Source organism: Pholis gunnellus (assembly GCF_910591455.1).
Source record: "Pholis gunnellus genome assembly, chromosome: 23".
Taxonomy (NCBI): domain Eukaryota; kingdom Metazoa; phylum Chordata; class Actinopteri; order Perciformes; family Pholidae; genus Pholis; species Pholis gunnellus.
This window is the reverse complement of record NC_136550.1, coordinates 12,270,106-12,286,118: the sequence shown is the minus strand read 5'-3', so window position 1 is coordinate 12,286,118 and position 16,013 is coordinate 12,270,106. Positions and strand designations below refer to the sequence as shown.

General features: G+C 45.2%; 1 protein-coding gene across 1 annotated transcript in view; it reads right to left on the bottom strand.

Annotated features, from left to right (window-relative positions):
- dock11 (dedicator of cytokinesis 11) overlaps positions 1-15,124 on the bottom strand; it is a 51,986-nt gene extending 36,862 nt beyond the window's left edge. Inside the window, exons 1-12 of the mRNA XM_079184984.1 lie at positions 14,736-15,124; positions 10,250-10,366; positions 9,679-9,768; positions 8,822-8,904; positions 8,222-8,288; positions 6,250-6,345; positions 5,756-5,890; positions 4,935-5,118; positions 3,896-3,975; positions 2,703-2,786; positions 2,372-2,512; positions 813-1,097 (exon numbers count right to left, since the gene is read on the bottom strand). Of these exons, the coding sequence (XP_079041110.1) occupies positions 813-1,097; positions 2,372-2,512; positions 2,703-2,786; positions 3,896-3,975; positions 4,935-5,118; positions 5,756-5,890; positions 6,250-6,345; positions 8,222-8,288; positions 8,822-8,904; positions 9,679-9,768; positions 10,250-10,366; positions 14,736-14,840 (1,467 nt within the window). The 5' untranslated portion in view covers positions 14,841-15,124. The remainder of the gene's footprint in view (positions 1-812; positions 1,098-2,371; positions 2,513-2,702; positions 2,787-3,895; positions 3,976-4,934; positions 5,119-5,755; positions 5,891-6,249; positions 6,346-8,221; positions 8,289-8,821; positions 8,905-9,678; positions 9,769-10,249; positions 10,367-14,735) is intronic.
- Between the last annotated feature and the right edge of the window lie 889 nt (positions 15,125-16,013).

Here is a 16,013-nt window from a genome sequence, read left to right as displayed (position 1 = left end):
GAGGACACACCACACAGAGGGGTTTCCTGTAAATACAACCCTTTGAACCACAGCACATAGAGGTTCTCGCTGGTGTTTCAAGTTGTCAGTTTATTGCGGTTCATTGGTGTTTTGGATGGAAAGGAGGAAATACATTTATAGTACCTTCAGCTGCATTTGTTATGTGGAAGGGTATTCGTGCTAGGCGACGTTGATTAACTCACAGTTTCTGAAGCAACTTTTAGAGAGCTTTGTCACAAGTGAGAACACAATCTGAACAAACGGCAAGAAACAACACTAAGATTAAGAACTACAAAGACAAAGACGTTAACATCTGACTCCCAGCAGCTCGACCTAAACAACACAGAGGAAGAGCGAACCACAGTCTGAACTAACGCTCATCTTCAGCCAGTTCTTCATGTGTAATTGCTTTGAACGCGAGAGAAAAGAGAATTAGGAATCAGTAAAACACACATCACAAAACCTCTAATATGAGCCAAAACTCTGTCTAATAAGCAAGCTGCATCAGCAGAGTCAATGTGGCTTTAGTTTGTAATTGTACAAACCAATCCCAGAGATAAAACACTTCTCTGTATATACACTGATAAACAATCTCACTTCACTTTTTATTAGTATCATGAATATAAAAATGAATTTAAGTCACTTAGACACTAATGGACTAAAAGGATGGCACAATGTGTTATTCACACCTTGATCTGTGTGAATGACACAACAATGAATCAGCTTTCACGCCCTCATCTGATCGGCTGCTCACTGTCAGTGAGTCATTTCCTCAATCACACACAGCTCTGTAATCACAGCCTAGTTCCTACCTGTGTGGGGAAGCGCAGCAGAGCCTCCGACACCCTCTGGAGAACCGGCAGGCCGCTCCCTCTGGCGGAGTCTCCGTTCACCATGACTCCACCTCCCCCGCCTCCTTCCCTGACTCCGCCTCCTCCTCCTCCGCCCTCTGAGTCGGATGAAGGGGAGAGCTGGCCCGAGGCGTCGGTCAGCATCTCCCTGACGCAGGGCGGGTTGAGGTCAACGTGGAAGTCGGCCGAGATCTTACAGCTCTTGGAGACGTCAAAGAGGGCAAGGCTGATGAAGAACGGTTCCACCTGGGGTCCAGCACAGAGACGGTTAAAGGCTGTTAATCGATAATATCCCTGGATTAATTTACTGTACATCACATTTCACGCTAACTTTATTCAGCACCTAATATTTGGATGCAATAACTTGCTTCAGTAGGGGTTTTATTACATGCACAAATGTTTCTGGAATATGTGACAGAGAATTGAGCCAAACTATGTGAGGATTAATATCATATAATCATCATAAAAACATTGCCTTTCTGTACATCGGCCGCTTAAAACAAATAGTAGCTCATCCCTAGTTTGGAAGCAAATGTTGGCTCCACAGTGGTGCCACCCACACACTTTTGAATGACTGTGCACTTATGCCAGGATGGATGGTTCATGCATGTTGGACGAGCCCGACTCCATCCAATAAACATTAAACCTATCAGAGGCTGTGGAAGGAGGAGGGAAAGAGAGAGAGCTTCCAAACCACAAATATGAGTCGGTTCTCTTCTCTTACCAGCCTCTCTAATGCACCAGCAAGCAACTCAATGTTTTATGACTACAGCAACCCCCTCTGACAAAGCTGGTGCTCACACGCGCTCTAAACTGCTGGCTCATGCCGCCGGGAGCTCTTTACGGAAATCACATTGAAGACATTTCCACCAATCAGACTTCTTGCGTAACTTCTTGTTTATTTGGAGCAAGAACATGTAAAGCCCTGGTGATTCTAGCTTAGAAGAATAAAAAGGGGAAACAATGCAGCAACCTCAGTGGAATTGTTTGATGCAAACTGATTTGATCATAAACTAAATGTATTAGAACAAAGCACTGCCGTTGCTTCCAGACAGGCCAACATGAATTATGAAGGTGAGCTTTCTGGGGCAGCAAAGGACGATTGTGTGTTGGGATTAGTAATGCTTAAGTGCATACAGACAAAATCACAAGATATGTATTTCCAAAAATATTATTATTATTTCACTTTTTAAGCAATTAGGTCTTTTAAGTCTCAGCGTGCCTATTTATTCATCTATATATTCTAATCTTGTTTTAATGTATTCTTTGATCATAAGCTCTTCTGGTCAGTTCTTGGTTAAATGGATTCATTTAATTATAAATATTCTAAATGCCTGTACTCCTGTCTGTCTGTCTGTACGGACCTCATACAACCCCACCTCAAAATATTCAAACTAAAACACCCCTTTACAGTTCATCATTGGTAGTAGTACATGGCGAAAGTAGTGCCAAGTATTAGCAGAATCATATTAGCAGAATATGAAATGAATGTTTCACGTGGCAGTCGGACGACGACATACATTCGTGAGGACGCCGTCTCCCTTCTCACTGACGCAGCCCTGCAGACTGAAGGTCAGGTCGTGGCAGCTGACCACGACGCGGCGGCCAAAGCGCTCCTCAAAGGGCTTCACATCTGGCTCGATGCCGGAGAAGTCCAGCCTCTGGATATTGGACAGGAGGGAAGCATGAAGGCAGGAGATGAATCAGCAAGAAGAGAAAGATTGATCCAGTGGAGAGGACAAAGGAGAGGTAAACATGGTGGAAAGGGGAGGAGAGATCAAATAGCCTGAATCAATAGTGAAATAAATAAATCATAGGATAACCAGGTGTTAAAGGCAGCGTCTTGTTTACCTGCGTCTCAGGATCCAGAGAGAAAAGCTTTGGTCTGCCATCATTCCTGTTCATCTTATTGAGCTGGTCAGTTTCCCTGGCGTACTGCAGACACACAGAGAGGAAGAGCGGGAGTGAATAAAAACAAAAGACGGTAAATGTCAATGATTGTATACGGTATTAATGTTTGCTGCTGCTTTATACAACACATTTAGAAATAAAGGGCCATGCTTCTATTTAATATTCGCCAATTGTTGTTGTTGTCATCCGTTGGGCCCAATAATGGGCCCTGTACTGCAGGCTGTTGTCTCTGCTGGTAAACCAACAGAAAAACAGACACAGAGTGAGACAGAAGACGAGCATCAACAAACAGAGACAAAAGGATAAGATGGGCATCTAATGGAGACAAACATATCAAACCCCTCAGGTCACGGTAAGAGCCCAAATCCATCTCCTCCCCCTTTCTCCCTGTTCTCCCTGTGACCGGCCTGCAGACAAAACTCCAGTGATCTTGTGCGTGGAGAGGGAGAAGCTGCGCTGGAGTGGCCCAGAGCAAACAGCAGTGAAACAGCAGCACAGAGCACAGAGGGCTTTGTTGTCCGAGTGTAGATCTGGCTTCATGGACTTATTAAAACAGCGCGGTCTCTGTAGAATAAACGCTGCTGTTCGCAGGCTTAAAAAACAAACTCAAACAAAAGAAGAAAAATAAAAAGAGTTCAACAAAAGAGCTGCTCTGCTCCGGCTCTTCCATCAGGTAGACTTTTATGAGCAAGAGATCATAAATGTGGTCTGGTACCAAAGCTCAAAGCTTTTTACAAATAAAACATAATTACATGAACAAAATGCCCACAGATTGTGTGTGTTGATGATTACATCTATCTTTTTTCTTTCTTTATCTTTTTATACAAATTTAGATTTCTGGAGTTATTGCACCATACGCACTGTGCAGAGCCAGGTTTAAAGACAAACATGCAAAAAAGAAAAGAAAAGAAAAGATGAACCTAAGAAGAGCTGCGCAGCATACGAATGTTGATTCAGAATTCAAATGTTATGAGTGAAGCTTCGAAGCTTCAAACTATTGGGTACAGGCCCAAAAAAATGATACACTTGAGATGTGATAGCCTTTCATGTTTCTGTATATCTTTATCTCACTAACTCAGGGAACCTGTCTGTATTTACTCATAACCATCCATCCATCCATCCTTTGCTCATACCTTCATCAGTTCCGGTTGTAAGCTCCTCCCCTGGCTCTCCAGCAGGCTCTCGCCTTTACCTTGGCTGGTAGTGTCGTCATCTGATTGAACGGGACAGTGAGCACACACGAGTAAAGCTCATCAGAATGCACAGAGACCCAGTCTGACAACAAATAGCACTTTGCTCACACATCGCTTCCCTAATGATTGATGAGCAAAACAATTTCCCCTTGTGGGATTAATAAAGTATCTATCTATCTATCTAATGGCTTCCTATGTGGCTGACTGCAAGGTTTGTTTCCCAGACAGACAAACTAATATCTTACAGTCTACTGGCCAAATTAAAACGAGGCTGTTCACTATTCCGCTGACTCGTGATGGACTGAGTGAACCCAGAGTGCCCCTCCATCTTTCTGGACGGCCTCCCGGTCCTTCATCAGCATCTCTGACCAAGCTAGGCCTATTAACGTTCATCAGAACATTCTGCAGAGAGAGTATATTATTATATAAGGGAAAAAGGGCCCGTGGATGCTGGCATACAGCTGCATAAAGCTGCTGGTATTCTTCCACAGCTCAGCCCCCTGAAGAAACACACACTTGAGGGAATTTGGGAGAGAAACTAAAGAGTGAAAAGAACCAAGGTAACAGCTGAAGGTGTTGATATACTCGTACCTGCACGGCTGACTATATTCTAGAAGGATTTACTGCTGATGTGGAAGCTTCTATCTCTCTACTGGTAGAAGCTATATGTGTATTTATTCCCTCTGTATCATTGTAGTCTGGAAGCCATTAAAATGTCATAACACAGGGATCAGACTTCTTACTTTCAGGGGAGTTTTGGATTCCCTCCACTGCCAGAGAGAGGGATTACTTTAACCCTGGCTACCACTAAAGCAGGCTCAGAGGTTATGCACAAACATGCTATTATTATTATTATTATTATCATAGCTAACTGGACCATGACAATACAGCAACCTTTCAATAAGACTGTAAATAATAGGTTGGCTGAAAGATGATCTGGACAGATATATGTAGAGTGTGTTGGTACGGTATAACTCACCCAGGGAACAGTCCAGCGTCTCTGCACCATTCCTCCTGTCCTGGCTGGCCTCGGTGGTGCTCTGCAGAGCCTGCCTGAGCGTGATCACCCACTCCTCCATCTCTGCTTCGCTGTCTGCAGCCAGGAAGTGGCTGTAGCGGTCCTGCATCTTCAGCTCGAAGCCATTGCGGCGCATCTTAGGGCTCTGACAGGGGGAAGAATCATTGTATTTTATATACTTTTATATACAATGGAATAAAGAACATGCTATATTCTGGTAATAGGAGGAGTGCTATAGTTTGGGGAAACGCAATATTTCCCCTGAAGGTTAAAATCATCTGACCGAACACAGCATATTCCACAAGCTTCACCAGCCGGAATGAATCTCCTCAGTCTTCCCATTCATCAACTTCTGAATGTGTTCATCAAGCTGAAAGCTTCCTGGCAGCCTCTCCGCTTAGCGCAGACCTGAATGAGGTACCAGCTGGTGCCATGAGCCAACAGCAGCGGCCCCTCATAATCTGCTAGAACGGGACTTTTCTGAGCAAGTCACTGGAATGCTGTAAATCCATCTAATTGAAGCGACCGGACAAGGAAACACACTGACTTTCACGAGGACGAGAGCTCGAGCCAAAAACTGAAAACTCACAGCGGGCACAGAGGGAGATAGACCAAAAGGAGTTCACATAAACGAGCAGCACGGTATCGTGAAAGCTTAAAGGGATAGCTCGGGAGCAACGCGATGTTCCTTTAAGAGTTTGTCAAACTAAAAAAAAAGGGTTGTTGCTTCAGCTTTTGCCTTAATCTCAACTGTGCGTTTGATGTTTCTTTGTTTTTTTTACCTGAACGACGTCTATACAGGAGTCCAGGTAGATGGATCCTTTGGTCTCCTTGCAGTTCTTCTCATCCTTGTAGGAGTTGAGGATGTAGGAGCCGTCGGGGAGCTGAGACAAGTAGAAGAATCTCCTTTTGAACACCTGCGATTCACAGCAGTAGAGAGAGAGTCAGAGGGTTAGGATTCTGAGCAGCTTGGAACAGAGAAATGCAGCATTAAATGTGCCTTCTTCTTCTTTGCCTACATTTAAGTTGCTCTGCTAACATGATTTAAAAACATTGGTGTAGCTGATGTAACAATTCTTGATAATAATACAATATGATGGTATGGATTAATGCAGACGATGACAGAGAAATGTGCAGTTTTAACAGCGTACAAGTCACAAAGTAGAACGAAGAGTTTCCATGTCTCTGTGGTGAACGCTACGTTTCGCTGTCATAGTTTCATTTGCTGCTGTCGTGTTGCATGAATAACAGACGGGGACGTCTGGTGGTGACTCACCCTCATGGAGACAGACAGGCTGCTGTTGATGTTGGCTTTCTGAAGCCAGCCCTGCTTCATGATGCCCCCCCTCTGGGAGCACAGCGACGATGTGTCCTGACACACACAAACACAAACACAGGAAATCAATGTTGACAGAGCTTATCATGCAGGTTAATTCAGGTTAATGATTCCTTACATATTAAAGAGATAGTTCAGATTGTTTTAATTATCCGTAGTCAGTGTATTAGCTGAAGTAGACGGCAGTCTTGGAGAAACAGACAGAAGTACCAGCTCTGGAGCAAAGCGATGTGCTGCTGTGGACGGAGTTTCTGGTCTACCGCTGCCCCGAACGGTAAGTTTGTTTGTGTTGTTGTGCGACTTTGGCGAATCTGAACAAACCCTTTAAAACCACCAAAGTCACAAAATAACACAAACTAACTAAACCGATCGAGGCAGGGGTTGACCAGAAACGTCCGCGTTCTGCTGGGAGAAATTAGGTTTTTGTCAATAGTCTGGTGGCTGTAAAGATATATATTGAATTCTTTAGGTGTCTGCCCCTGTCTGCAGCAGTACCTTGCTTTGCTCAAGTGCTGGTACTCCTCTCTGTTTCTCTAAACTTCATCTACTGTAGGTGATACACGGACTGTAGATACGTACCTCATACAAACCCATTATCCCTTTAACAATCACAACAGTCACTGTTCTTGTAGACAGTTTACAATCTCTACAGCTTCATTCAGACATCGTTTATAACATTTAGTTCCATATCTGTATAAAAAATGTGTCTTTTTTCCTGACAAGTACCTGGTAGTGAGAGATGCTCACTAATCACAGCTTCAGTATAATAACATATTGCAGTCTGTGAAAAACGGCATCAATTCTAATCACACGCTCTCTAGCCAAATGAATTAATCAGGAGAATTTCTCCATCATAACTCAGCCTCAGTCCCGTCACTGCAGCCTCTCCCTCTCATAACTACCACGGCCAACAGCAGCCGAGACACCACAAACATCCATCACAAGGGAATGCTCTCGCTCATATACAAATGTATGAGCCTAATCACACTGAAGTGGCCTTTTGTCCTCCAGCCGAGCGCCATGTCTCCGTCTTTCTCCTCAGCCTTGTCCTGTAATCTAATTGGCTGGCTGCTCTCCTCTCACAGCTTGCTCCATACTTCCACCAGACCACCATACAAACACGCCACACCCTGCCTCATACCAACAACGGTGCTGTACTTGTCACCTAATGCCTAATGTCCCCGACTGCATTCATATTGATTTATTGCTGTGACCTGCGGATGGATATAAAAGGTTATAAATAGGACATGGAGAAGCAAACATCTCTACAAGATAAAATATAATAAAAATGTTTTATTTGCCTTATCACAAGTGTATGTGTGTTTTCTCTTTTCATTGTTAAATGGTCTACTAGCCTGCCTTGACATCACAGCCAGAAATGAAAGTGCAGAGATACTGTAAGAGTAGAGTGGCCTCTTTCGAGAAGTAATAGAGCCATCTCCTCCCTGCTCTCCCCGTCCTGGCTGGCAGCAGCATTTATATTCCTTCAATTAAACCCGTTCTGTGTCTAAGTTTATCCGCATCTGGCCCGGGGTTGGGAGGGGCGATCGATGAGGGCTATTTATAGGACATATAAGGCTACTGGTTTCATTGCCCAGCACTCAGTCTCTGAGGGGTCACACTGCTGGGTGGACTGAAGGACGGACGGACCATAAGTCACGGAGTCTTCCGGCACAATCACCGGTTCAAAGCACGTCTGAATGGCTGCTCATATTTTCAGGATACGCAGCCAAATTTATGTCACATCTCCGTGATTCAAAAAGATTAAAAGGGATCATTTTATTTCCCGAGCAGGGTTTATAGCACATCACTGGAAGCTGTGCGTGTACGCGATCTGTCCATTCTGACTCAATAGCAGACCACTCACGCTCGCTGCAGTGATCAATGTCTGCGATCTAACGGCGCTACTCACCTCGTCTTTGGCGTCTTCGTCGATCTCGAACACGTGAGCCGGCAGCTTGTCCGTCTTCAGGCCTTTGCTTTAGACAGAACGATGAGTGAGGGTCAGTAGTCTGCAATAAATCAGCCCCCCTGACTAGTGTGGTGAAGTCTGCCATCGCGCTACGTCTGTCCTCTTTGTAAAGCAACAAATCTCTGCTCTGCTATGTATGTCCTGTGCTGGGCAGTAAATCTGGTTTCACCTCGTCTGTTATTGTATTATCAGGGTTTTATTCCTGGAATTTTGATTGCATTTGTGTTGCTACGCACATGTCTCGTTCACCTCAATGTTTGGTTCAAGTGCAGGTTGCAGTGATAAGAGATAATTTCCTGAGGAAGCTTTATCGCCATATAAATATGACTTCAGAACATCTGGGCTGCACCTGTTGTGTTGTAGAGGAAAAATCCATCTGAACTGTCTGAACTGAACTGTGCAGTTATTTCAGTTTGTATGCAGTGTTTCATCAGAGCTGAATTTGTTGCATGTTGTTGTCCGGCAGTTTCACATGAGCGAGCGGAGTAAATCTCTTGTCCGTGTTACAGATTTGGCAGGAAAAAAAAACGTCTTACTTACCTCGGCAACATGCGGAAGTCACCGGAGTAAGCCTCATACTTGTAGTTGATTACGTGCCAGTCGGTGTTGTACATCTTGATGCACTGCCAAACACATGAACACAGAGAGCTGGATTAGGGGCAGCAGATCCTCTCAAATATAACAAGCACGCTACAGCAGCAGAGTGACCTAACCGAGCACTCTCCTACAAGTCCAGCTCCATACCATTCATCTATTCATTCATCATAGCGATTCATTATTTATTAATAAGTCTGCAAAGTAGCAGGAGAACTGACTTCTGCTTGCTTCTGCTCAAGATGGTTTTCATTGTGCATATTACTTCTCGTTCAGTGTGAAACTGCACGCAGAAATTCTCAATTAAGTCCGCTGAAAGGATCTTTGTTCGGTGGACGCTGAGTCTGTTTTCACCATCCGTACGACAGTTGTTTCCATGCTGTATCACAGTCATGAGAGCTGGCAGAGCAGCAGAGTTTATCCACACGTCATGCCAGAGGAGTCGGTTTCTCATCGCCGATACAATATATCATCCGTACAGAGTGTGTTTACTACTGGCCTGTGCATTCTGCCTTTCTTTATGAGCTTGGAGTGACCACTTTAGGCGGAATGTCATGAACACCTGTGTGAAGTAATTTTATGTCTGCTTTTTATTGAGCAGATTGTAATTATTAAGAGGAATAAAAGTCATATTACTGAGAAGATTTAATGTCAGCTATGGACCCCGCCATTTTTTTCCACTCCAAAAGCTCCTTTAGAAACTGCTACAAATGTGCGGTTTGAGAACACGTGTGGCCAGGTCACTACATGGGACTGCTGTGGGACAGCTGTGGGACTGCTGTGGGACTACTGGGGAGTCGTACCTCTTTGGCAAACAGACTCCGGGCCTCCCGCTCAGCGTTCTGAGGCACCGAGGGAACCACGGTCCTCCTCTGCCGCGAGATCTGGGACTCCTGCGTGCACGCGGGCAAAACACAAACAACGTTACAGTGACAGTTCTTTTTTTATCTTCCCATCAAACATTAAGACAGCAGGAAGCCACAAACAAAGAGAAAGTGAATGAGAGGAAGCAGGAGGCGCAGATACGAAGAAAACTAGACACCGAGCGAGACGTGCCTCTAAACAAAACCACATGTTTCAATCGACAGCAGTAAGGAAAGAGCAGAGGTACCGGGCTGCATCGGGTTTGACCCGTAAATAATTGAGCCGGGTGTGTTGGGGATAAACAGTGATTGATGATGGGAAACCTTTCTTTAAAAAGGATTATTTTACAGCTCTTTGTTCACGTTTGGCTCAAGACAGTTTTACAAGAAAGGTAAAATAAAGCTGCTGGTTTGGCTGAGATCTCCGAGGCGCCCTGAGTATGAGGAATACGAGTTCATGCCGGGGAGGAAGAGGACGCAGCAGGAAATGAGCGGGGAGGAGAGGACTCACCGAGACATCGTCCATGGGGCAGAGCAGCAGGTCTCTGTGGGGGTCACTGTGGATCTGGGCCTTTCTCTGAAACACCACGGCTTCATAGTCCAGCGGTTCAATAATCTTCGGCTGCTCCTGAGAGGGGGAAGACGGGACAGAACACAAACACATGTGACTTCAAGTAAACAAAACTATTTATTTTTGGTCTCACGCTCGGCTCACTGTGTCCATTCCTTTGCTGTGGCTCCTGCGAGCTCCACGTGGCCGTGTTCTTTGAAAGAAGTTAACAAGGGGCTCACCCCCAGAACCTTTCACCGCCCGTGCAAAAGCAGAACCACAAGAAATCAGGGGAAACAACCACACAAGTTCAGAGGAGTGTCACGGTGGGGGGGGGGTCAGTTGTGGGTGGATGGGAAAAAAAGGCAAAAGATGGCGAAAGGGGAGAACAAATAGATGGGCAACGACAGACAGGAGCCAGAAATGTGAGACAAAGCAGCAGCGGAATGGACAAATTATGACTTTTGACTTGATAGTTATGAGCTGTTGCATACAGTGCTTGACAGAGGCATATGTAATAATGGAAAAAATATATCACATGTCACGGCTAAACATCATAACTTCCTGTTTTGAGTTTCATAGAGAAGTGGATGATATGAAATCAGCCTTTTCTGCATTATGTCTTAAAGGGGGCTACAGGCTAAAACCTAGCATTCCACAACTAGGTCAAGATGTGATCACAAGTACAAACCCAAACCACTTGGAAAGATTCACAATTAATTCCAAGAAAGTTTAAGCTTGAGCTAAGCAGCGACGACGGTGATGAATAGCTTAGCCAATAAGCCTGGGCTGAGCGACACCGGGCAGAGGAAACGTATGGATGTGATCAGCGTCTGTGCCACAGTGCTGAGCCACAGCCACACATGGCAGCCGCCATGCTGCCTGTGTGAACAAGTGGGGGAGAGGGAAACCGTGGCAACGGAGGGGGACGATTGAGTCATGTCCCACGTTGTCATATTTCCATTTAAGAGCCGTGCAGCTGGGCTGCGGAGCCTTGTTTTCCTACTGTACCACTGTGCGAGTGGGCAGTAAAGCAATGAAGTAAATGCAGTAGGTTGGCTGCTGTTGATGTGCAGTTTTTCCAGACATTCTGAATTCCACACCGTCCGACAGTGTAACATGTTGTGTATCAGCTCGTTCCAACTCCTCAATGAAGCTATATGATGTTTACGCCGAGTCAAATCTTCCAACCCAAGACTCCTCATTTCCTGAGAATCTGGAAAATAAAGCCCTGTGGTTTTGAACACAGTTTGGCTGTACAGTATTAGTTCAGTGAGGTTTAAAAGGGGTTCAAATCTCCTTGAATATCCTGGTATCTAAAGGAAAGAAAGTTCTCCCTTTCAGTGTTCTCTAACCAATAATTGGGCCTGTGAAATAAGCTGGTTACGAGTACGTGTTCTCTGCAGATTTTTCCACCAGACCCCGGCTTTCTCGGTTGTCTGCATGAAACCTGCGATTAGTTTTTCCTTGTTTTGACCACTACTTCCCAACCCTGATGATACTTTCAAAAAGGAAAATGTAGTGTTTGCAGATTCCTCTCTGCATTATGGAGCATCACTTTTCCTTTTTCACATAAAGGCCGAACACTGAATGGACAAGCAGCAACCTGAGCTGCAGTAAAACACAAAAAAAACCTGCAAGTCTGTTGAAAGCATTACGCGCGAGTGTACCGGGCCCTGCACCCGAAAGCTGCGGCTCTGCTTCCTGTCATGTGCAACAAGCTGAACCGCAGCGCTATAAGTCAGAGGCAACCGGCAGCGCACAGTGGCACCACTGCAACGCTGATCATGTTACAGAGAGAGTGGGGGGGGGGAGAATTCTGCTTTTCTAGAAGAGGAAAGACGCTGAAGGATCACAAGCAGGCAGCTGTGAGGCCATCGTCTCCCTGATTGAGAAACAGAGAGAGATGCTAAAACATGAAAGGACATGGCCTAACATTTGGGCGTAACTGCGTGACGCAAGCCATTAGCCAGGCCAGAGAACACTTCAAACACCAATCACTGAGTTCAAAGCTCGACTCCCACCAGTGTTGCCTCCAGGGTAACGAAGACTACTATGACGATGATGATGATGATGACGATGATGATAGTAAGCCCTTTTACTCCCCCCGTGAGTTCGCTTCATTCATACTGGTCGGTGTTTATATTCCACCACTGTTACAGCACAATCAGCGGGGCCTATCACGCCGTCCCTCATGCTGCACTGGGTCACTCTGACCACGTCATGGTCCATCTGATTCCTGCTTACAGGCAGAAACTAAAGCTCTGTAAAGCTGTGGTGAGGACATTTAAGCAGTGGACCAGTGAAGCTCCGGAGGATCTTTGGGTGTGCTTGGACCGTACAGACTGGGATGTTTTCAGGACTATACTACCAACAGTCTGGATGAGTACACAGAGGATGTGACGTCATACATCAGCTTCTGTGAGGACAGCTGTGTTCCAACAAGCACCAGGGTGAGTTACAACAACGACGAACCCTGGTTCACAGCAGAACTCAGACAGCTAAGGCTGCACAGGGATCAGGCATTTAGGAGTGGGGACAAGGACTTGTACAAAGAGGCAAAATACAGGTTTAGTAAAGTGGTGAGAGACGCTAGACGACAGATAACAAACTACAAGCCTCAAGCCCCCCACTCCATGAATGAGCTGAACGAGTCCTACTGTCGCTTTGAAAGACAATGGGACATGTCTACACCCTATATGGCAACAGCGCATTCCTCTAAAAAGGTTCCCTTACTTCTTGATTCTGTCGTTTTCCCACTACAATGTTAAGCAAAAAGACACACTTTTCGCTCCGAATTAATCAGATTCACAGACCTTTCTCCTATCAGATATTTTCACCTGAGAAGAAAAAGCACATGTGGAACTAATGACATTAACGATGGCTCTGTCCAGGAATCACAGCAACCGCACGGCAGCAATCAAGAGATGTCGTTAGTCACACCTGTGTTTGAAGGGTCAAAATGTCACTCCACCTTTTGACCTTTAGTCATGTGCTCAATCTTCCATCTCCTTTTATAAAGTCGTATTTGACTCTCTGCTAGGAAACATGTGAAACCGGGAGGAAAGGAAGGGAGGACATAGAGAACAGGACTGACTTCATACAGATGTTCAGAATGACAGGAGGAACACACGAACACAGGAAGCATGGTCACAGCATGCCGGAGGGAATCCCCCCCCCCCCCCCCCCCCACACACACACACACACACACACACACACACAAAATTTGTTCTCAGTTACCAAGCCAACCGTTTATTCCATAAAACAAGCTACTCTAAAAAACATCAGAGCACGCACATTACACGTGGCCACAAACACAAACAAGACACACACACACACACACACACACACACACACACACACACACACACTCCCACCTCTTTTGCGGAAATCAAAACCATATCACATGATTATTACACTGGTGACCTCTTTGCGTCACTCCTCAAGATGATCATCAGACTAATCCCGTGAGAACAAGAGTTTATCTCTCATACTAACTTATCCAGCTCTGCTGCTGAGCTTTAGGTTGACGTCACACAATGAGAAGTTACCAGATGTTTCTAGTTAAAACAAAAATAAGTTAATCTGCACTGACACCACTGGAAGTCTCAAGACAAATGTCAAGTCTTACTAACTGAAAATAAATTCACACGCACGGGGGCGCGCACGCAAACACACACACACACACACACATGCTGTGTTAGCAGAATCCTCAGTGCCATTCATCTCAAACCACTGCGCCTATAATCCCTCATCGCTGTCTGTTCCAAGGCACTATATCAGCCACGAGCACTGCTATTGATTCAAATGGGAGGAGGGGGAGAAAAGAAAAAGCCATAAAAAAAAAATCTTGCACAGATGTCATTAGCAATAGACATAAATTATAAGAACATGCATGCACTGCCTTCTTTCGCACAATGTGGCCATTTCCAGCAAAAATACAGGAGCTCTCTCTCTCTCTCTCTCACACACACAAGGACAGGGAAGCCATGCTGCAGCTGTCCTGCTGGCACTGCTCATCCGCCAGCACACAAAAGGAGCCGCACATGACTGGGAAAAACACACACACATGTGTTCCTGTGCACAATGTCATAGTGTTTTGTAATCCCGGCAATTCAGAAAAGCTCAAGCCAACATATGGGGGTCGAATTGGCGGCATTTAACCGCGCAGTAGTGACCCGTCTTCTACCCTGAATGTAGCGCTCAGCCAGTGACGCTGATAAAGAAACTGTTTCGGTGCAACGTTACCAGAGCTCGAGTCGGACAAACGTGGACATAAACTAACATGAACAGTAGCAATGTAGAGAACACTTGAAAATGGATATTTCCCTTCAAGGACACCGGAGAAGAGGACGGCTGGCTAACCGGTTAACGTTAGTTACATTCCCCGTGTTACAGCTAAAATGACCGCCGCCGGTCCACAGACTGCATTAAAGGCTCTGCTCACCACAAGGTCCACGGAGCTCTTCACAGCCTCCGACACGCTCTGCCGGACTTCCGCGGCCGTCCCGGGTTTGCTTAACCTCTTTGTGAATTTCCGAACCTCAGACATCGCGTCCCGCCGGTTTTAAATCCACCACGTATGTCCCGGTGTGAGTACGAGCATGCCGCGGTACCGGACGGAGCGGCAGCACTGCTGTGTGTGACAGCCAGATGTGGGTTGAGTCGGTTGGAGGTGAACCAGCCAGCGGTTCGCGTCGCGAGGCGGAGCTGCAGCTGCTGCTGATGAGAGGAGAGCAGAGAGGGCTGAACAGCGCGAGATGCTTCACTCGTTCCTACTTCCGCTTCTCCTCAGAGGGGCAGACATAACCAAAGATCGGCAATGTAGACAAGACAACGGAGTGGGCGTCACCCTGACACTGTTAACCAAAATAATAATGGTAAACACAATTCCTTATATATCGGCTATATACTGCATGGATGAATACAATATTATTATTATAAATATAAACGTATTGGGACCATAGACACGTGTAATTCCTGATAGCTGTGAGAACGTTCAAATGAATATAATAGTGACAAAAGAAGGGAACAAATTAAGAAACGTCGCGTCTCAACTTGTGTCACGTGAAGGAAGTCAACTCATTTAAAAGTTTGAACTATAAATATTTGTATTAAAATGGTTTAACTGTGGCTCGGGTGCTTCATTCTGTGCACAGGTTTAAGTCTTTGGTTTTCAGAAAGCTGTATATTGTATAAAGTCAAAGAATAGGAAAGCAATAAGGACGTCTGCTAAGAGTTCATGTCTAGTAGGAAATATGACATGACCTGTGTCAAAAATTAAAGTACACTGCCATCTTGTGGATTAAGCTGCAAAATGGCGCTAACCTGAGCATTTCTTTCAGCTGTCTTTTCTCAACAAAATGTCTTCAAGGCAGCAGTTTTATTGCTTGTGTTTTACTAAAGTTGTTTCCTCACAGGTTATTTGACGAAGACAGGATAAATGGTTGTGCTAATCTACTATAAGGATTACCTATATGGTATTGTGTTTTATAAAAGGACAAAGTAATATCAGCATCATAACACAAACTCAATTTAGGCTTTAAAATGTGTGCCAAGACACGCAAAGAAAATGTATAGGATGAGTGTTGCATGACTCCCATCATATCTGAGAGGAGGCTGGTTACATGTTTGGGGCTGTCTTGCACATTCCTGTCAGTGAGAAGTTCTCACTGAGAACAGACATCAGCTCAGAGAGTCGAGTTACATGAATATAGGACATTAC